Below are 23,144 nucleotides of genomic sequence, written 5' to 3' on the forward strand. Positions count from 1 at the left end.
TGAGTACTGGGGAAGCAGAGGAGGGAGAAAAGAGGGCTCCCAGTTCAATTTGAATTTTAGATAAACCATGATCACACGGGAAATACTTATACAAAGAAATTATTCTTTGTTTACCTGAAGTTCCAATTTAGGTGGACATCTTTTATCTGAGAACCCTACGCCTGAAGTGAATTTTGTCACAGGCAGGAAAGGTAGGAGTATGAAGGGGGTCGATGGCAGAGGTAAAGCTAGAAAGGCAGGCAGAGTCTGTGCTTTACGGATCCTGCTAACGAGTTTGGGCTTTATTCTAAGGGCAATGAGGAGCCGTGGAAGCATTTTCAGCCGGGGCGTGATGTGGTCAGCTTTGTATTTTCAATAGTTACCTTTGGAGTAGTGTACATGATGGATCAGGGGAATCAGTTAGGAAGCTGTTGGAATAAGGTGACACGGGATTATAATATGGTGGGAACAGATGGAGGTGCGGAAGCCCCAACCCAGAGAGCACGCGAGGGAAGAGACGCTGTAAAACAGCGTGTCTTGGGCGCCTGGGTGGCTCAGTCGGTTAAGTATCCAATTCTTGATTTCAGCTCAGGTCATGATCTCATGGTTGGTGGGAGTGAGCCCTGCATCGGGCTCTGTGCTGACTGACAGTGTGGAGCCTGCTTGGGATTCTCTCCCTCTCCCTCTGTCTCTGCCCCTCCCCCGGCTCTTGCGCGCTCTGTCTCTCTCTCTCTCTCAAAATAAACACACTTAAAAATAAAAGCATTTCTCAAAGTGTTGACTGAAATCTGCCTGCATCAGAACCACCGGTGGAATTTGTTTAAAATGCAAGCTGCTGCCCACCCCCCCGCAACCCGGGAATGAGGCCCAGGAACCTGCATTTGAACAAGTGATCCTGACACACACTGAAATTTAAGCACCACACTAGGTGGTGAAATCTGGGTGGAGGGAAAATTCCATACATATATGGAACTCAAATATGAAATGAAACAAATGGACAGTGTCTGTAACATTGGATAAAATTAAAACATCTTCGGGTAGAAGGTAAATGGCAGGGCAGACTGACATAAGGACCAAGGTCAGCCTGCCCTAAAATGGGCACTTAGGCATAGGATTATTTTGACTTAAAAGCAATCAAAACCCAGTCAATTCAGGAAATGCTTTTTACCTCCCCCTCAACTGGCTAAATTTACACTGGAAAGGAAGAGCCTGTACCAGGAAGAGAGCTATCACCTGAGATAACTCCGTTATAACATGAACTAGGTGTGGCAGACAGGGAGGAACTTCACTAGGCCTTTTGATCAAAGTCCTCTATGTCCCATTGTGTCTGAGTGGCCCAGCAAACATTTGTTTACCAAACATTTACTTTTTCTTCCTCCTGTGAAGTGCATTCCTTCCCTCTGAGGTCCCACACCCTGCCCCCTTCTCCTTAGTTCTGGAGGACACATTTACCTCATTTCACCTGTCTTTGGAATTTCCACGCCTGTGTGGATTCCCCATACGTATGAGATTAAATTTGAATTTCTCTTGTTCATCTGTCTCCTGTCCATTTGATTCTTAGTCTGGCTAGAAGGACCTTGAAGGGCAGAGGAAATTTTTCCTTCCCCGAGAACATGAAGGATGCTCAAAGATTTGCAGTGCTGGAGTCCGAGCCAGTCCACAGAGTGCTGTAATTACCAGCATAGATCCAGGAGCATGAGTTTTTTCCTCTTGGGCAAAATTAAAACGATTTTTTTAATTGCTAAATTCACTGGATATACAAAGGATTAAAATAATACATCGAAGCCCTTTTCTCCCTTATATTTGGTGAGGAATAGTGTGGTGTTGCTGAAATATTTTCAAGCTGTCACTGGGAATTACATCCCTTAAGTGATTTTCCATACTTACTTTTTACTTGCTTTGTAATGGGCTTCAGTATCTCCAACCAGACCTGTGATAACATTAATGAAAAAGTTGGTAGAACATGGCATTGAGTGCAGTTTTTTTTTTTTTTTTTTTTGGTAATGGACAAAAGTCAACACGAAATAAACAAATACCAAGACTACTGAGATCCCTTCTAACGACAGTTAGAAACAGTGGTGTCAGAGATGACGTACCTCGACCATACTCAATCAGCCCCCTCGTATTTACCCAATGACAGTGAACACTGTTGATCTATAAACTCTTTGTTGTTGACATTTGAATCACTGCTCCCCTGCCTAAGTAGGATGACAAAGGTGTCACATACAAGACTCGTTAGTGGCTACAAAGACTAATGAAGGCATTTGGCTCTGCATTTGAATCCTAAAGCCTCCAAATGCCAGCTTAGTAGATATAACGAGCCTTTCTGGGAAGGTGCTGGTGCTGGATAACGGAATTGCCAAGGCAGGACACGGCAGGAAGAACATCCAGAATGTTGGGGCTTGAGAGAGGGGAAAGAAGAGTCCCCTACTCATTGGTAAGGTTAGGATCCTTCATTCTGGAGGCTGATGTCCAGCCTCAGGGAAAATCAGAACAGATAAAGCACAGATTGCTGTTCCCAGGGTGACAAAAGAGGAGCGTAGGGTAGAAAAGTCTGTTTGGTAAACTGAGGCGACTTTAAATAGACAAAGAGGGAGGAGGGACAATAGTTGTTAAAGCTGGTCATTTTGCAAGGGTTTAAATGCTTTTTCATTTTTCAGTCAGGTTTGAGCGTTCCATACCTGGCTGCAAACTGCATTTTAGAAAAGCAATCCTAGACACAAAGAACCCTAAAATGAAAGCAACTTACATTATTTCCAGAATGGCTACAGAATTCTAATCCAAAATATTCCTTTTCAGCAAGATTTAGGTGGCTGCAACTCAGGTTAAACAGCGCCTTCCCAGATGACTTTTGCTAAACAAAACAGAGAGATCATAGCAGTTTGCATTCCTGACCTGATAGTGTTACTGCAGTGTGGGAGAAAGGGTGGGGGCAACCCAACTCTTAAAGCACTTTCGAGTAAGCACGGTTTAGAGGTCTTGCTTGCATCCTCTCAAAAGACGATGTTTCACAGATAAATACATGCCTCTACCTGTAGATTGTTTTAGGGCCCCCCCCCCCCCCCCCCCCCCGCCTAAAAAGCCTCAGACTAATGACAAATCCTCTTGGAAAAAGAGAGCCTTGCACTTAACTATGGCGAGATCTGCAAATCTACCCCTTCAATGGAATTCTTTAATCAATTCATCCCACAGGCAATTTGAATGATTTCCCCCCAAATTGACAGTTTAATCAAGATGCAAATCTGACCTGCTTAAAATCCTTCTGTGGCTCCCCTCAGGATAAAGTCTCTGGTCTTCGCTCAGGAGGCTGGGCCCACTTTGGCTCAAGCTCACGTGGCCCGCCTGCCCCTCCGGCCTCTTCTCTTGCCCCTCCCCCTCGCTGGCATTTTCCTTTCTAATAATCGCAGCCTGCTCCCGGTTCCCCGCACACATCAAGTAGTTTCATGGCTCCGGCTTCTGCTCCCCTGTCATTCCTTCTCCACAGACCGCCCTTCCCACCCTTCTTTGGTTTGGCTCACTCCTACTCAGCTCAGATGCCATCTTCCCTAGAGAGCTTTCCCGGATACCTATCAGCCACAGGGTGAGCCAAGGGCAACCTCCGTGCTCCCAAACACCCTCTCTTACCTCCAGCGTGCACTCTGAACCCGGATGTCTGTCTTTCCCATTAGACTGAATACCTTCATAGCAGGGACCTTGCTTTATTTTTCTTGTTACCCACCACGTCTAACTCAAAGCCTGGCACCTAGTAGGGGCTCTTGAATGTTTGTCGCTCTGACATGAAATTGGCCAAATTACTCCTAGGAGCTCCTTGAGTAGACTTCACTTTGCTGCTTTTCCCACCAAATCTGGGTCCAGCGTAACTCGTTCACATAGGGCCACACGGTTTTGTTTTTGTTTTTCTTCATAAAGCCCACGTACACGGTGAACACAAAACAGCCCCTTTCCTGGGCTTCTCTGAGAACAGGAGCTTTGAAGATCTCTCTGAAAATGTCCCGGAGCCGTTGCAGGGAGGGCCATGATGGGAAAATTGGGCCCTGGATGATAGGCGCAAAGAAATGCTGCTGAAAACCTCTAGTTAAAGCCAAGTCACGTGGTACCAATGCCGCTGCAAAGGAAGCTGGGTGAGGGGAAATGTAGTTGGAAATCACCGACCCGTAGAATTTACGGCAACCTTGAGAGGTCAGAGAGCCCAGCCACCCTCCTCCCACCCCCTACCCTCTCCCTCAAGGCAGTGCCACGCGGAGCAGGGGCCCACATCTGGGATTTAATAGCTTCCAGGAAGGCGACCTACCCCACCCCCTCCCCCCAGCGACCCCAAATGCTCCCCTCTCCCCTGGACTTCTCTCTACTTAGTTACACTGTCCAAAGCTCCACCACCAGCTCGAGATTCATGTGGGTCAGCCAGGGTCCTATTTTAAAATGCAAATAGGCCGCAAGGGGTAAAACCTACTGCATCCCCAGCACCTGGAGAAAGCTTGAGGGAGAGGGGTTTTGATTTTATGTGGGAGGTCACATTGGAGCTGCGGTCTGGGAAGAGGGGGTCAGCCCACACAGAGTGGGGGGTGCAAGGGCATGAAGGGCATTGGGGCGCAGTGGAGGAGGGGGACGTCTGGAAGGGAGGAGGGAAGGGGGAGTTTTTGCCTATGTGGCAACCTTGCCTAGGGCAAGTGCTGACACAGACCATTCCAGACAGATGAGATCGCTCCTATTTTTAAAGCCCTCCAGACAAGGAGCTGCCACGGGATTTTTATTATGAGAAAGAAAAAAGAAGAATTTCTAAAGAGAGATATGACAGCAATACTTTTTCCGACACCAAAGAAACATTTCAGTCATGAGGACCAAATTCTGTCATAGGCTCTGGTTTCTTCGCAAACAACTTAGGAAACTCAAGATTTTCCTTTCTCCTCCTCATTTTTGATTCTTTTTTTCCACCAGAGTATTTAATCCTCCCCATCAAGGCTGCCACATTCCATGTGTTTGTGTATTTAAATGTTTCTGCAGTCACAAAGAATAAATATATAGCCATTCTTGTAAGGATTCCGATCAAGGCTTCCTTTTTGCTTTCTTCCATAAGATCCCATACCATGTTTATAAGAGTAATCTACTGAGTCTTCCATCCCCACACATGTTGCCAATTGGCTCTAAAAGCCTTTGGCATTTATGCCTTTGGAGGTCAGGCGCTCACGTGGCTCGGGCTCTCCACCCCCATTTCCGGAGAGGCATTTCCCCTTCAGCCCTCCATAATGTACCTCAAAATTGGCCAGCCTTGTGGAACGTGTTGCATAAGAGGTAAGGGCTTGGTTCTGTCTCAACATGCAGGCTTTAATGTTTTTCAACCATGATAATCCAATTCCTCAATTTTTAGGTTACGATTATTTCTCTCATAATATCTCTTTCTATACAACTTTTCTATTTTCTCTTTTCTGGACTTTTCTGTTTCTTTTCTGGACTTTTGATTCTCTTTTCCATTCCATGTTTGTGTTTAAACTGACACTTCAACATTCTGATCAAGCTCTTTAGTGGATCTAAATTCTTTACTACCGGTCCCCCCTCAAGGAATTGGAACTACAATCCTGAATCCTGTTTTACCCTCCCCCTTGGATTACAGTAGAACAGCGTTTATCTTAAAAAGAAAACTTTTTAGGGGCGCCTGGGTGGCTCAGTCGGTTGAGCGTCCGACTTCACCTCAGGTCACGATCTTGCAGTCCGCGAGTTCGAGCCCCGCGTCAGGCTCTGGGCTGATGGCTCAGAGCCTGGAGCCTGCTTCCGATTCTGTGTCTCCCTCTCTCTCTGCCCCTCCCCCATTCATGCTCTGTCTCTGTCTCAAAAATGAATAAACATTAAAAAAAAATTAAAAAAAAGAAAACTTTTTATATAGGGGCTCGTGGGTGGCTTAGTAGGTTAAGCGTCTGACTCTTGATTTTGGCTCAGGTTATGATCTCACGGTTGTGAGATCAAATCCCGCACTGGGCTCCATGCCGAGCGTGGAGCCTGCTTGGGATTCTCTCTCTCCCCACTCTATCTGTGTCCCTCCCTGACATGCACGCATGTGTGCAAACTCTCTCTCTCTCTCTCTCAAAAATAAATACTTGAAAGCATATATATGTGTATACAGTTGACCCTTGGGCAACACAGGTTTGAAGTGCATGGGTACACTTGTATATGGATTTGTTTTGTTAAATACAGTACAATACTGCAGTGTAGCACTACAAATGTATTTTATCTTTCTTATGATTTTCTTAATAACATTTTCTTTTTTCTAGCATACTTTATTGTAAGAATACAGTATAGAATACAGAGAACATACAAAATATGTATTAATTGATTGTGTTATTGGTAAGGCTTCCAGTCACAGTAAGCAGACTGTTAGTAGTTAAGTTTTGGAGGAGTGAAAAGATAGAGAAGGATTTTTGACTGTGTAAGGGGTCAGTATCCCTAACTCTTGTGTTGTTCAAGGATTAGATAGATACATACACAATTTAAAACTTTTTTTAGAACTTCTATTTACAGTCTCCAATTTACAAACTGTGTTTTAATCATTGGACATTGATTTCTGGGGAGCTCCAAACTCCTCTTCTCATGGGAACAACAAATGTTCAAGGTAGTTATCTGTACCCAACAATCTGCCAAAGCTTCTAGGCCCCCAGAGCTGTCATGTGACAATTTGCTACATCAAACCTGAATTGTAATCGTGCTCTACTCACTTATTAGCTGAATGAATTGGGGAAAATCTTTTACCTCGCAGATTTACCTGCCTTTTCCAGGTATCTGAAAACAGAAACCACGTGTTTGACTACCTGGAAGTATGTATATATGTTTGCTGAATAAGTAGATGAATGGATCCGAACAATTAACTTGATTCCTATACATTAGTAAGACAGTTCTTTCAGGAGGAAGAACAAATTAGTCACTGTGTGGCCTAGGGCAAGTTACTGAATCTTTCAGAGCCTCAGTTTATTCAGCTGTGAAATGGAGATAATGGTACTCTTATCTTGGGGAGCGTGGGTGGTTCAGCCAGTTGAACGTCAGACTTGATTTCGGCTCAGGTCATGATCTCATGGTCTGTGGGAGTAAGACCCGCTTCGGGCTCTGCGCTGACAGCATGAGCCTGCTTGGGATTCTCTCTCTCCCTCTCTCTCTGGCCCTTCTCTGCTCATGTGCACACATGCGTGTGCATGCTCGCTCTCTCTCTCTCTCTCTCAAAATAAATAAATAAGCTTAAAAAATAGATTTATCTCATGGAGTTGTGAGAATTAAACAAGATAATTCACACCAAAGGCTTAGTACGGTGCCTGGTACGTCATATGATTTAAGCGATTAATGATTAAGCAGTGGATTTAATTAATTAATTAATTAATTCTGTCTCTGCCGCCAACTGAAGAGAGCCCCATTCGAGGCTCGGACTCACGAACCATGAGATCATAACTTGAGCCAAAGTCAGACGTTTAACCAGGCACCCCTGGATTTTTTTTTTTAAATGAGCAAGGACAGTAGAAACTCTCTTAATGAAATTCCACTTGATGATGCACAGAGAATGCTTTACACTCCCTCTTTAACACATTGGCAGATGCTTGTGTCATGATGAACGTTCATGACTAGTAGACTGCTCTAATGGTTGGGTACTTCTACACCCATCAATTGAGTTCTATGCGCAATAATTATTTTCTTGAACATATTTTTGATCATTCTACTTGTTATAATTACACAAATTAAATGGTATATACACCAAGGAATTATGAACACTGAAAGCAAGAATTGTTTCTGTGAAAACTAAGTTCATCACTGCAAAAACTCAGTAAATGGGGCATCCCCAAAAATGTGCTGTCGTATTAGTTTTGCACATGACAGCAATAAAATATTGCAGGAGAAAAATCCGGAAGGATTCTGTACTCAAATTGCTTTGCAAGCGTCTACATTGTTTTTCCACATTAAATAAGTGAATGCTGAAAATCATAGATGATGAGTTATTGGTGTGGTTTATGGAAGAAAGACAAAGAGAACCAGAAGTCCATACTCAAAAAAGCTCTGACCCTACAGCAAAAGACTGGCATATGAATAACAATGTATATGTTTTATGTCAAAATTAGAAGTTTCAGGGGAATCTGGCTAGCTCAGTGGGTGGAGCATGCAACTCTGATCTCGGGGTTGTGAGTTTGAGCCCCACATTGGGTATAGAGTTTACTTAAAAAAATAAAATCTTAAAAAAAAATTAGAAGCTTGGGGCGAATGGGTGGCTCAGTCGGTTAAGCGTCTGACTCTTGAATTCAGCTCAGGTCATGGTCTCACAGTTCTTGGGTTTGAGTCCTGTGTCAGGCTCTGTGCTGACAGCAAGAACCCTGCTTGGGATTCTCTGTCTCCCCCTATCTGGCTGTCTTTTGCTCTAGTGCTCTCTCTCTCTCTCTCTCAAAAATAAATAAACATTAATTTTTAAAAAAAAATTAGAAGCTTAAGGTGTCTGTGTGTGTACTTTGATTTTCTGCTTTGACAAACTTTATCAATTAACTAACAACCACCTTTGACCACATAGATAAGGAGATTCTAATGTATTTATATATTTTGTGTGTACTTTAAAAAATATAGACTGTACAACTAAGGTTTCAGAAAAGGATAAACTGAAACAAAATACAGCATATTATTAACAGTAGCATAATCAGTATTTTTAATTTTTTCTTATAGTTGTTATATTTTTCCTGTTTCCAGTGCTGACTTCCACATTTGAAATATTTCTCATGTTCCCCTCAGGAAATTGTTCTTGAAGTCACAGATGATAATCACTCATTCTTTTGACTTTATGGTTCTGTCTCTCTTTTTATCCCCAAATATGACTGTATTAGCTTTGGCTGCCATGACAAAATGCCATAGACTGGGTGACTTACTTAAACAACAAAAATTTATTTCTCATTTAGTTTTAAAGGCTGGGAGTTTGAAATCCGGGTACCACCAGCAAGGTCAGGTTCTGTGAGACCTATCTTCTTGGCTTGCAGATGGCTGCCTTCTCACTGTGTCCTCACATATCAGGAAGATAACTCCCTCCTCCTCCTCCTCCTCTTCCTCCTCCTCCTCCCCCTCCTCCTCCTTCCTCCTCCTCTTCTTCTTCTTCTTCTTCTTCTTTTAAGATTTTACTTTTAAGTAACCTCCACACCCAACCTGAAGCTTGAACTCATGACCCTGAGCTCAAGAAAGCACAACTAACTGAGCCAGCCAGGCGCCCCTCTCTTCTTATAAGGGCACCAAACCTATTGGATCAGAACTCCACTCTTATGATCTGATTTAACCTTAATTACTTCCTAAACTAAAAGCCCTATCTCCAAATACAATCACGTTAGTCACACTGGGGGTTAGAGGCTCAACATATAAACTTGGGTGGGACACGATTCAGTCCATAGCAGTGACCCAGCTTGATGGCCCACTTTAGTTACCATATCTGGTCTTTATGACTTTGGCTCTTTCCAAACATTAAATCCACTCTGAAATAATGAAGATTTGTGAGGCATTTTGGAAAGAATGTGCCCAGTTACAGAAGGCCAAAACAGAGTTCCAAGAATGTGCTGAGTACCTACAATAAATATTAGGAGGCACCACATCATGGTGGCTAAGAATGTGGGTCCTGGAACCAGACACACCTGGGTCTAGTTCTGCCCTCTATCTGCTAGAGGGGTGATCTTGGGCAGGCTATTTAATCTCTCTGAGTTTCAGTTTCCTTAATTCTAAAACAGGACTGTCAGAAGCCAAACACCAAAGGCCACATATTATATGATTCCATTTATATGAATGTCCAGAACAGACAAATCCATAGGGATTGGGGACTGGGTGGAATGGGGAATGACTCCTAATTAGTATGGGGCTTCTTTTTGGAAGGATGGAAATATTCTGGAATTCGATAATTGTGATGTTTGCACAACACAGTGAGTATACTAAAAACCATTGGACTGTACAGTTTAAAAGGATGAATCTTGTGGTATGTAAATTGCATCTCAATTTTTAAAAATTCATAGAGAGCATCAAATGAGGATATTGAGGTTGAGTACTTTACATAACATCTGGTCCGTACGAAGAGCTCAAGAAGTGTTGACTGTAGGATGATGATTATTTTATCATCCAAACTGGCACACTTTTGAAGGTTGACAGGGGTAGTAGTAATTATTTTTTTTAATATTTATTTATTTATTTATTTTGAGAGAGAAAGAGAGAGAGAGAGCATGCGCATGAGTGTGGGGGAGGGGGTGGCAGAGAGGAGAGAGAGAGAAACTCAAGCAGGCTCCGTGCTGTCAGTGCAGAGCCTGGTGTGGGGCTCGATCTCACAAACCGTGAGATCATGACCTAAGCCAAAATCAAGAGTCTGACACTCAATCGCTCAGCTGACTGAGCCACCCAGGCACCCCAGTGGTACTAGTAATTATTATATTGTCACAACAGGTGTAAACCAGGACTGTCTTGGACGAACCCTAATGTATGGACATCTAGCTATCGGCATATGGATCACCCAAGGGGTCTGTTTTGATAAGGGCAACATTTATTTGAATATTCAAGATCAGGGAGTATTAACGATTGCACACGTAACTATAAGTATCCCCTCAGAGAAACCAGTGCCTGTTGATCATTCCTTCAGTGGCAAGTGAATGGAATTGCCTTTCAGGCATGTTAACAGTCTGATTCCACATTTCCATAGGTAAGACCCAACCATAACAGGCACATGAAAAAAACAGAAGAGAACTTCATCAATTTTAGCTTTCTCCTTAATAAGCTATTAAAAGCTTTCCCTCACCTCCCCTTAACATGTTTTTTCTCCATTTTGTGTTCTCTTTACCCAACTCTTTTTGTTTTCCTATTGTAATCCCCCACCCCCACCCCCACCCCCACCCACGCTCCGGGCTTACTTTTGATGCCCTTGCCTTTGTCCTTCTATGTTGCCTTTATGCTTTTGTGACCTTTCCCTCCTCTCTTTGATGCAACACACATTATTGAGCACCTATTCTGTGCCAGTTACTTTCCTCGGCTCCAGGGATACTGCGGCGAAATGGATGCAGGCATTACCACGAAGGAATACAGTCAAGGCAGGCACATCAACAGGTAACTGCAGTAGTTAGGGCTAAGTGCCCTTGTGGAAGCATGTAAGCAGCGGGTCATAAGAAATCACATCCACTGGGCACCTAACTCAGAAAGATGGAAAGGGCATAGCGCAATGGATTCCTACTGGACGAGACGCCTATTCCAAGGGAGGAAACAAGAGTTGGGGTTAGCCAGGTGAAGACAAGGATAGAAAAAGGACGTCAGAGGCAGAGGAGATTAGAAAGCCTGGTGTGAACGAAACTGCCAGCGGTGAGGTGTTCCTAACGGAGCAAGTGAGATGCAGTGACTGGAAAAGTGGGCGGGAGCCTTACCAAAAAGTGGGGGCTGCCAGGAGAGGCAATACACCTGCTGGAAGTTGACATGGTCAGACCTGGGTTTCAGGAATGCCATCCTGGCAGAGGTTAGGGCAGAGGCTCCCAAACTGTAAAGTGATATGAATCAACTGGGGATCTTGCTAAAATACAGATTCGGCTGTCTGTCCTTCTCTCTGCCCCTTCCCCACGTACGCTTTCTCTCTCTCTCTCAAAATAAATAAACTTTAAAGAAAAGGGGGAGGGGCACGTGGGTGGCTCAGTTGGTTGAGCAGCCGACTTTTTGGTCTTTAATTTTTTTAAAGTTTATTTACTTATTTTGACAGGGAGAGTGAGTGGGGGAGGGGCATTGAGAGACAGGGAGAGAGGATCCCACTGACAGTGTGGAGCCCAATGCGGGATTCGAACCCACGAACCATGAGATCGTGATCTCAGCTGAAACCGAGTCAGGCGCTTAACGGACTGAGCCACCCAGGAGCCCCACCCCCCTTTTTTGAGCATCCGCTCTTGATCTCAGCTCAGGTCATGATCTTGCAGTTCGTAGGCTCGAGCCCCACGTCAGGCTCCCTGCTAACAGCATGGAGCCTGCTTCAGATTCTGTCTCTCCTTCTGTCTGCCCCTTCCCCACTTATACTTTCTCTCTCTCTCCCGAGATAAATAAATAAACTTAAAAAAAAAAAAGACAGATTCAGATTCAACAGGTGTGAGGTGGGGCCTAAGAATCTGTATTTATTTCTCACAAGCTCCCAGGGGAGACCTGTCTGGCTGTCGATCTGTTGATACACTTTGAGGGACAAGGGAGGAAGGAACAGGTGGAGCAGGTGGGGCTGCTGCAGCAGTTTGAGTGAGAAACGATAGATGGCAGCGTGGACTTTGGCGGACAAGGAGGGGGGGTGTGAGACGTATCTCCATGGCCGGTGCCATAGGGCTTGGGGAGGTGAGGGAGCATGATGGGCCTGGGGGTCCCAATGTTCTCTTTGCCTGGCCCCTCATTTGCCTTCTGCCAGGGTCAGGTTTGCTTACACCACGGCTGAGCTTAGGCTACATTCTGCTGCCTTTTATACACCTTCTGCATCACCCTTCTCATCCCTGACATTTGTTCCCTTGCCAGTTGGCCCACCGACCACATGTACAAGAAGGGGCTCTCCTGCCAGCTTGCTGCCCTCACCTCCCACCACTGCTTGCTACTGAATTCTTCCCATACCCACCTATCTGAGAGTGGGGATGCTTGGAACATTCCTCACCAATGTCTGCACATACTTGAGCCCCTCCTTTGACACTCCCTACCCTTTGCGCCAGTCTGGAAGGAAAATCACAGCTTGTCATTATCAAAAGCTTTCTGCTGACGTACAGTAACACAATATGTTTTTGACACTCGTCTCTGATGTGTTCTCTGATTCCTTCTAAAGTCACCCAGTTGGAATGTCCTTTTGGGTTTTTATGGTGCATCTGAGAGCTTTCCTGTGTGTTATCCCATTTGCAACTTCCCCCAATCACCCACTCTCGAACTGGCTGAGGATCAGTTGTGTCAAGGATAGCATAAGCGCATCGCCACTCAGCATCTTTATGTAGACAATTGTGAACTAGACCCTTCTGGCCAACCATATGGCTGATTTCCAGCTCTCCTTTTCCTCGTTACATACTGAACTCTGAATGTCATTTTGGAACACAGAACCATGCAGAGCGCTTCTAGTGAGAGTATCTGATTTGTACTGAGTAGAATAGAGTCCAGAGATATGTCTGTATTTTGGTACCATTTGATACAGTTCCAGGACTAGAATGTTTTCAGTGATGCTGATTTAATTTCAGCCATGTGGGAAAATCTTGTTCTGCATCTTGGTCTACACTCCTTCACCTCAGTCTAGCTGTTTATAAACAGCAGCAGGCATGCACCTCATTTACAGAGAGTTTGGACCCCTCCAAAAGTAAGTCTTTTTCCTTCCCTGTCTTCCACAGACTACATCCAAAAATCTCAGAACACCTTAGGGACTAAACCTTGAGACTGCTCCTTCCAAAATGCTGTTTTACTTTTCCTTAAAAATGCAAATATCTTGGGGCAGCCTGGGTGGCTCAGTTGGTTGAGCATCTGACTTCAGCTCAGGTCATGGTCTCGTGGTTTGTGAGTTTGAGCCCTGCGTCGGGCTCTGTGCTGATAGCTCAGAGCCTGGAGCCTGCTTCGGATTCTGTGTCTCTGTCTCTCTGCCCCTCCCCCACTCGTGTGTGTGTGTGTGTGTGTGTGTGTGTGTGTGTGTGCGCGCGCGCGCGCGCGCAAGCTCTCTCTCTTTCTACCTCAAAAATAAATAAACATTTAAAAATGCAAATATCATGACATTGCAATAAAATAAATAAATAAGGCCCATGTCTCACACGTTTACCAATAGAGTCAGATGCAACCAGTTTTCTAAGAAAGAAGTTGAGCACGATTTCAAAGTTTGCACTGGGGACCACCCAGGAAACTAGGAAATGGAGCTCCTTCAGGACAGAGCAGAAGAAATTATTGGCCAAGCTGTGACCCTTCTTGGGGGTTGAACTCCCAGTAAAAAGAACCACTAAAAGTGGTAAGAGGCTAATTACCAGGTAGGAGCAGTTCATTCTAAAATGGAGCCCTCTCTGCAGGCAGTCTGGTCTTTTAGCATCTGGTGTAGAGCAAGGTGTAGTTAGACACATCAGAGAACAAAGAATAAGTAGGAAGTCAACCAAGGCCCTTTCCAAGGAGCCCACAGGCTCAGCAATAAACCCTGGAGGGAAGCCCAGCTTTAACTGGGTATTTAAGATTTCCTGGTGGGGGTAAGCAGAGAGAACCTAATCCTTGTATTTGCCTGTGCATGTGTGAAATTCACACCAAGTTACAAGTGGTTTTTATTTTATTTCTGAAAACACAAAGCAGTTCAAAGTACTGCGTGTGTGATAGATGGAAGGCTTGAAGTTGCTTAGGATTAAACTGCTCAGAAAGATTTCCAGCCCACGTGGCTGTCCTGGGGTGGGGAGGGGTCCGGGAGAATCAAATGGAGCAGCTGCCCAAATTCCACCCTCCTTACCCACAGCCATATTGATACTGACCAAACTAATGTCTGGAAGAGAACTCTGGAATCAGAGAGCTAGTTTAGTACCTGATACTTTCTGGTAGACACCTTTTTGAAGCTACAAGGGAATGATGATGTCATTGCCTGAGGCCTTATGCAGGCCTGGTGATGATCTAGACAGGTTGCATCTGATTCATACTCTGCTGGATGGTGTCTCATTGCTCAGAATTACCCTTCACACTAAAGGAAAAAAAAGAAAAAAAAATCCTAGGGTACCTCCCTAATAGCAATCTTGCCCCCACTCCTAGGACACTGAAATTACCATGCCTATATTGGAAAGGCTGTTGAAAAGTGACAATGTAATAATAGCATTCTCAAGACAGTGCTCCCAAGTCTTGTCGAAATTGCTAGGTATTCTGGGTAATTAAAACAATTATAATTGTTTGTTTCCATGTAATGCTTTAGCACTAAATCCCTGTGGTGTACATGATGCACAACCAGATTCCAAATGGTAACTGGAGTTTTCTTTTAAACTTGAAGTCAATGAAACAAACCTTCTGTATATATCTAGCAATTATATATCTAGCAATAGGAGACACTCAGGACCCAAGAGAGACCATTAGATGTCATATAGTCTGGCGCCTTCATTTTATAAGTGAGGAGATTTGGATCCAGAGCAAGGAAGAGACTTGCCCAAGGGCTTTCTGCAGGTTAAAAGCAGAGCTGGAACTGAGCTCATTTCATTACACCAGGCTGTCCCTAAATGTAAAGAAAAAACTGATGTCTAGGTGTATGAAGGACAAGAATGATAAACACCTAAAACTCATTCCTTTGATTCACTCTTTCCTTTCATGGTCACGCTGTTTTTTCCTAACTTTACTTTTTCTCACCTTTTGACTATACTGTTGACTCACACTTCCCTCCTGCTTACAACTCCAAGGTCTCTCCATTCCTGTCTCTTCCTTCCTAGAATCAGTTTGACTGCATTTAGAAGGAGAGCTCAGTATGTCGCCCAGCAGGGCTCTGAGCCGGTTGGAAGCCACCCTGTTCTGACAGGTTGTGAATTTCACAGAAACTCTATAAAGAAGCCTTTAAGAATAATGCCTTTTAAAACATCTACTTAATAAGAGGCCATGAAATGCAACGTATTAGGGTTCCTGTGGAGAAACTGTGTTGACTGAACAGAAAATCTTTTAAAATTATATTCAGGAAACTATTCCAAATTAAATGGATTGGGGGAGGCATGTGTCAAGTTTGGGGATCCATAAGAAAGTAGTATATCAATGTATAAAATATTCACCCAAATGTTGAAACCCAAGTGATGGGATTTTATTTGCATTTTTTTGTTGTTGCCAGAATTTTCTAATCTTTCTGTAATGAATTTGTCCCATCATGTGTTAGTTGAAGCCGGATTCAAAAATGAAAAAGAATCACGAACTTCTAAAGGCTTCTAACGGGTTAGCAAGACGCAAGGTCATGTGAGCTATCACTCAGGCTAATTGCCCCGTCACAAGACGTCTCATTCGCGCACCCTGTCAACACCCCCACATTAGCCAGGTGTGCTTGCTTGTCGACACCTGTGGACTACACTGAGGGACCAGATCTGCCCTGAAGCAAGAAGCCTATAAGGGGTGCTTGACTCAGTCCTAACTTGGCCTCTTGCCAAGCTCCACCCTTGAAGAAGTCACTTAGGACCTGGTATTTCATTCCTCTTCCCCCACGTAGACATCTGTCTGTGTTCCTGACCCTTATTCACCTCGTCTTTTATTTCGGCTTCTGCTGCTTGGTGCTGCTTCCCACAATGGCAGCCGGCTAGATTCCATAAGCTTTGTTCTCCTCTGGACTGATTTTCACCCGTGTCCTGCACACAGTGATTTGCTGAACCCATGGCTTAGCACCAAAACTGAACTCTTAGGCCTGATTGTGGCAATCTACCCCTTTCCTCCTAGTCTGCCATGCATATAGCCATCCAAGCCCTGAGTGCTGACTCACGCGTGTGGGCCGTGGGGTGACCTGGGCTGTATCACCCAAACCCTAGCGGTTGCCCATTTTTCTTAGTCTGGCTTAGTCTGGGGCTGATGCCAGGTTCGCAGACCTCTGCCATCCTCCCTCCTCCAGGTTATTTCAATATGGCAGATCTATTGTTAGGATGTGTAACATAACCCAAAACAGTTGTCTGGGATTCTCTTACTGTACTCAGAGCCAAGTACGGCCAAGCTCAGAAAAATTTGTATTCATATATTTTTTAAAGTACTGTACCTCTAAAACTCTAGCATACAAGAAAGAAAGACAAAGTATGCTTTAACCTGCAAAATGTTCAGTTGGGGGAATCCGAGAAGGGAGCGGTGGCAGAATGATTACTTATTCTCAATCTTTGGTGGGAAATTGGGGTCCCAAGATATACTAAACTTTGGGTCTTAAAATTAGTTGCATACTCCCAAAGCAAGCTTTTCCAATATCTTACTCCCTTAATTTCTTACGTGGAATTATTTGTGCAGAAGGATCTGGTTAAACGGACTCATTGTCATTTATAAATCAAAACCAAACATATTCCTCCCTTATGAATGTTGAATTTGATATTTGCTTGTCCCAGCTGACGAGGTTCTAGTCCACATTCCTACAAATGCAGAAACGAACAAACATGTTCATGGTGGCATCTCCAAACCGACTTGACTTGGGGAGCCTATGTAGGCTACTAGGAGAAGAGATGACCTCTCCTTCGTTGAACTTTGGGGGAGCCTGAGTCACAACATCTCTCATCTCTGGCAAACAGTCAGTGAGGGTTTACTTGTGGTCACACAGTTTTACATGGGTGCAGGTTTGGTCCAGAGATATTTTGTTACTGTAATACATGAAATATTTGTGCCACATCCCCCCTAAGACTTGACTTCCTAGAATGTTTTATTAGCTAAGTGACATTTTATCAGCGAGCTCGTTGGAGCAGGGGTTAGCTGCCTGGCAGCTGAGGACAAGAAGACAATTCATTCTTTCATTGCTTCAACAGATGGTTATTGAGCACCTACTATGTTTCAGGTAAGTGCTGACTATACTACAGGCAATCTGTGACTTCACCAAATTAGAACTCCCTGTGTCCTTTTGGATGTATAACTGTCCCCTCCCACACACACACCATTGAGTCCCAAAGAATGACCTATCCTTTTTGGCTTCATGGAATTCTCAGCCACCCTATACCTTATCTTTCTAACTCTGTCCATTTATCTGAACCATTTCCATTGTCCATCTGCCCCCACGAAAGCCCGCTGACGGCTATTTCAGGTCCTGCTTACCCCAAGTCAGTCTTCCCCTGAAACTGTTGACCTGCTTTTCTGCATCATTACTTCAATCACACACAGGAACTAACTGCTGAAGATGTAAATACCAAGATAACTCCAACACACAGTGACTCTTGAAAGACAAGCCGTAAAGACTGGATACAGTGGTCAACTGCATGAGTTCTTAACCCAGAGGGCCCCATTTAAATCCTCTTTCTACCACTTACTCTACTTCTCTGCCCAGATTACTCATCTGTCAAATGGAGATATTAATAGCACCTATTTCACCGAGGATTTTGATGAGCTAGTACATGTAAAATACCTATACTAGTGCCTAGTACGTAATAAATAAACATTCTTGTGATATGTCTTAGCTATTATCATTACTTTTTAGGTTGGAAAGAAACTGAGTAGTAATTGTGGGCTAGTGGCAATGGAGTTGAGATTTTTGAGGCAGGTACCTGGAACCTCCACATATCAGATGATGTGGCTGCACGCAGATGGGAACATGAGGCCCCGCCATTTTGAGAAGAGTCCCCTAATTTGATTAAGTAGGTGGGACATGGAACTTATATAGCAACCATTTTTCCAAATGAAGTTTCTTCCGTTGTTTTTGAGTTTTTTCCCCTCTCATTCAGAAAGCAAAATATGCTCACTAAAATATCAGGGTAAAAAATAAACAGAAAAACAAGAGGAAGATATAAAGTGCTTATGAGCTTATCCCTCAAAAGACAGACAGTATTAGGACCTTAGGGTAAAACTTTCCAGATCATTCTCAAGGCATGTGATACGGTAAGACTTTTTGGTGGCCATCTTTTAAGAAACTTAGCATTATATTCTAAATATCATCATTAGGGGCGCCTGGGTGGCTCAGTTGGTTAAACGTCAACTCTTGATTTTGGCTCAGATCATGAGTTCAGGCCCTGGCTCAGGCCCTCTGCTGTCATCACGGAGCCTGCTTCAGATTCTCTGTCCCCCTCTCTCTGCTCCTCCCCCACTGAGGTGCTCTCTCTCTTTCTCTCTCTAAAAAATAAACATTTAAAAAATTTAAAAAACGTATATATCATCATTAGTAGGGGCACCTGGTTGGCTCACTCCATGGACTATGTGACTCTCGGGGTTTTAAGTTCAGGGCCCCTCCTTGGGTGTAGAGATTATTTAAAAATAAAATCTTAAAAAAATAAATATCATCATTAGTTGCTGTATAGGAAACCACCCACATGTTGGACACGTAAATTGTTTTCTCCTTTTAGTTATCGCAAACAACACTAAGATAGACATCTTCTTAGATGTACATCCATCTTGGCACACAACCTTAATCGTTACCTTAGGATACTTTTCTCCAGAAGGTGAAATCCTTAGCTTATTTAGGTTGCATTGTTGGTTGTTTGACTGCTTTTTGTCTGAGAATTTTAGTGAAATACTGAAAAGTTTAATTTTTTAATAAAATCTCAGACACTGAAATATAAATATAAGTTGTGGGAAAGCTTCATGACCATCATTGCCATTGCTCTGTAAAGCAGGGAGAGCACTTTACTTCCTGCTGGGTACCGGGAGTCTGGAGGCCGCAGGCTGTGGGAAGAAGTGGGGGGCGGCAGTTCTGGAGTCTACACACTCCTTCAATTCCCGGCTCAAGTACTAACTTGCAGTTGTATGACCTTGGGCTCATTTTTAACCTTGCTGAACCTTAATTTCTTCATATGAAACATCCCTTTTTATGACTTGGCCCATGCTTGTCTCTCCTATCTCGTCTCTGTCTCTCAAGGCTCCCATAGAACCCTCTGCCCACAACGGTAAGATCCGGTCAGACTGAGCTACTCCCCAGGCCTCTCCCTCTGTTTCTCCCTTTTCCTCTAGTCCAACTCCCTCCTTGTATGTCGGGAATTAGTACTGATCGTTAGGGCTTCAGTTATTCGTCACCTCCCTCGAAGAAACCTTTGTGACCATCCCCTCGACACGTACGCTTCGGTCTGGGTGAGCTGCCCTCTTCTTTTGTGCCATCAAAAAACTCTCCTTGCCACTGTCATTTGTACACATCACACTGTTAGGTGCGGACCTGTTTGCACTTCTGGTTCTTCCACTACACAGAGAGGTCTTTGAGGTCAGGCACTAGGTCTTATTTTTCTACGCATCCTCAGGAGCTAACCCGGTGCATGCAAGCAGTGAAGACTCCTCAGCCCTTGTCAACTGACTGATGAATGAATGAAGTAGTATAACCACCCCTTGTTTACCAAACTGTGTTAGCTAACGAATGAATGAAATAATGTAAGTGGAAATCCCCGGAAATGGCATCTCGGGGCACTAAAGGCAATGGACAGTAACTTTGTGACAGATCTCTTGCAATCACTTAAACTGTTCGGAATGTGAAATTCTGGAGAACCTCTGTCTTTGTTTGAGTCTGTTGAAAGGTGAATTTCGTCATCATAGACAAAGGACCTTTTGTTTAAGACAGCTAAGCCCAGCGATTAGTGGTGAGGCGCCATGCCTACATGCTTCCAGGGCCTGGGGTCAACTCACCCAGACAGACCTCCCCCCTCTGGCCCCACACCTCGGACACAGCAGAGAAGGAGGAAGTGGGTAAAGAAGAGAGGGAATGAAGAAAAGGGGGCTGGAATAAGACCCTGTGGGGGTCAATAATTGCAGCTTTTGCAGAGCAGCTGTGTTTCGAAAAGACAAGTTATACATCAGGGAGTTCCACGGCCCCCAGAGAAGTGCCCCCCCCCCCCAATGCCTGTCACCTTCCATTCTTCCTCAGCTTTGCAGCCCTCTTCTGCAGATCTTCCCTGTGGTGCCTTGCAGAGGCATTCCATTGGCCAACTCCCCGTTACCTCCTGAGGTGCAAATGATCTATTGAGTATTGAGGGTGGATCTCTCAGCAGAAGAACTGGTCTTGCAGTTCTGACAGTCTGGCACGAAACTGCTTAGTGGCACCCGTATCACAAAGGCTGGTCTTGCCCTCAACTGCTGGGATGGCAGACTCCGGGTCCTTTTAGGAAATTGCTGGCTCAGTCGCCGCCTCCCAGGTGGTTCTGCCCCTCAGGCCACCCCCTTTTGGTCCCCAGACGACATTCAGCTCAGTCAGCTTGATGAATTTCTCAGTCTCCAAGTTGTGGTTGACAACGGCATTGTCTTAAAGCACAAGCGAAAACCAAGCTCTTATTTGTGTAATATGTTTGTACTTGTGACGGGACAATGATGCAAATACGGGGTAAAGGGCATTTGAAAGAAAGAGAGAAAATCCTATAGAATTCAGAGGAATCTTGCCCTTTGGCCGGTTTCACGGGGAGAAGCCCTACAGAGGGCTGTAGCTCCACAGCGAAGCCTCAGCTAGTCCTCCCCAGGCCTGGGCTGATGGCGGGCCGCGCACCATGATGAAAGGTGAAGGGGTGGCAAAGCCCCAACTCACTGAAACCCTTTGCAGAGATTCCCACGAGTGCAGACTTGAACAAACACCCAACCACCACCCACCCAGCTCCGAAGACGGTTCCCAGTCCCCGCCCCCAGCATCCCCAATGCTCTGGAGTGCAGGTTCCCTCCTCCTCGCAGCTGCAGGGGTGGGGAGAGACGAGGCAGAGGAGGAGCAGGGGCGGGGGGAGGGGGGAGGGTGGGAAGGCTTGAGTCTGGGCCTCTCCTCTGAGATGGAGCATCCGGAGGGCGGCCTGGCAGCCGGGTGACAGCAGAAGGTGCGGGGCCCCTAAAGGGGCGGGACTAGCACACTTGGCCTGCTGCTCAGCCTGGCCCCGGGCCAGACAAAGCACAAGCACTTCCTTTCTTTTTCAGTTCAATTTATTCTCTGAATCAACAAACCTTAGGCTATGAAGGGCAAAGCAAACTCAGTAGTTTAAACAAAGGCATTCATCAGGCAGCTGGGGCCCCCTGCAATGACAGATCAATTCCCACCCCCCCCCACCCCCCCCCCCCACCCCCGGCAAAGAACCAGCCAACCTCCGCTGGGCTGGGACCCTAGGATTCCAAGATGATTTTTCTGACGCGGTTTCGAAGCTCCTTCTCTTGGACTTCTTTGTACAGGCAGGGGGTGGTGATGAGGTGATAGGGGCAGTGTGTCAGCCAACGCTAACGGAGCATCTAGTGTGGGGCAGGCTGCTTGGAACTAGAGGGAGGGTACATCACGAGGTCTCCGAAAACCAGGAAGCTTCGCCACCCGCACAGAGACCCCACTAGAGCCATAAACCTACCAAGTAACCAGTTACCAGCCAAGGTTTTAAAGCTACACAGACTAGGGCTCGAACCCCGGCCAACTCATTAATTTAAATAGCAACCTGACCTGGGGTACGTGGACCTCTCTGCCCCTCAGTTTCCGTGCTTGTGAAATAGAAAAATAATATACCAGGCCTCATCCTTATTCCAGGCCTTATTGCTGCTTGGACGCAAATATCAGTACGTGTGTTCACCAACTAAATTTGAAGCCAGGTTCCATAAGACATTGGTGTGGCAAACACTGGCTCCCGTTCTAAGTGTTTTACATATTCATTTACATGTTCATATTTGCTTATTACATGTTCATTTACCTATTCATTTAACCTTTGTAGCAATCCTATGGAGTGGGTGCTAATATTATCCCCATTTAACAGATGAGAAAACCCACCGCACAGCGAGCTTCTGTAACTCCCCTAGGCAGTGATACTTCTTTGATTTGTGTGAATGTGACACCTGTAACATAGGCCGTCCATAAATACAATCTGTGATTATTAGTCAGTAGTACTGTTATCATTACTATTAACTATGTTAGCATAACTATGAGTGGTTACCGTGGACTAAATTAAAATGTAGGTAAACACAAAGGGTTTGGCTATTTCCATCTGCTTCCTTAAAGGAAGCCCAACATTATTTTAGGTAACTCTAGACAGTTATAATGGACCCTCCCAGGATTAATGGCTCCAGGGGAAAAGAGCAAATCCCCTGGGGCTACTGACTAAGCAAAGGGCAAACCGCTAGAAAGCCACGATGAATTAACCCTGGGAAGCCCTGAAGGAGGAAGCACAGACCAAGGCAAACAGCTCTGTTGCCTGGCGGTCGGCGGCAAAATCAAGACCTATCCAAAGAAACTCCAAGTCAAGGGTGAAAGACATTCTGTGTCAGTTTGCAAAGTGTAGAAGTAAAGAGGTCTGCAAGCAAGGGAGAGGGGAATTAACATACCTTGACTACCTTCTTTGGGTCAGGAATCGGGTAATTCATTTATCTTCATGGCGACTTCATGAGGTAGGTACTATGATTATCACGATTTTAGTGATAAGGGCACAGACTCAGAGAAGTGAAGTGACCCACCTGACATTCCATGGCTCAAGACTGCTAGAGCTGGGACTAGAACTCTTTCCACAACCCCATTTTATAAATCCAAACAGAACTCATTATTGCCCACCCTAAACATGCTCCTTTTATTCTATTCTCTGTCTTGGTGAATGGGGGCCACCATCCAAGCAGTCACCCAAGACAGAAATTTGAAGCTCATTCCCATATCCAGACCAGCA

General features: G+C 44.8%; 1 protein-coding gene across 2 annotated transcripts in view; it reads right to left on the bottom strand.

Moving 5' to 3' along the window:
- Positions 1 to 23,144, bottom strand: part of FRMD7 (FERM domain containing 7) — a 54,290-nt gene that overhangs the window by 24,790 nt on the left and 6,356 nt on the right. Inside the window, exons 1-3 of one of the 2 annotated variants that reach the window (XM_053201697.1) lie at positions 3,227 to 4,147; positions 2,729 to 2,833; positions 1,867 to 1,909 (exon numbers count right to left, since the gene is read on the bottom strand). Coding sequence is in view for 1 of the 2 variants with exons in the window: in XM_027054408.2 (XP_026910209.1) it covers positions 1,867 to 1,909; positions 2,729 to 2,833 (148 nt within the window). In the remaining variant the exon portion in view is untranslated. Of the gene's footprint in view, positions 1 to 1,866; positions 1,910 to 2,728; positions 2,834 to 3,226; positions 4,148 to 23,144 lie in introns of those variants that run through there. The other variant, XM_027054408.2, reaches the window with a different exon arrangement.

The sequence above is a fragment of the Acinonyx jubatus genome, chromosome X (genome assembly GCF_027475565.1).
Source record: "Acinonyx jubatus isolate Ajub_Pintada_27869175 chromosome X, VMU_Ajub_asm_v1.0, whole genome shotgun sequence".
In the NCBI taxonomy this organism is placed as follows: domain Eukaryota; kingdom Metazoa; phylum Chordata; class Mammalia; order Carnivora; family Felidae; genus Acinonyx; species Acinonyx jubatus.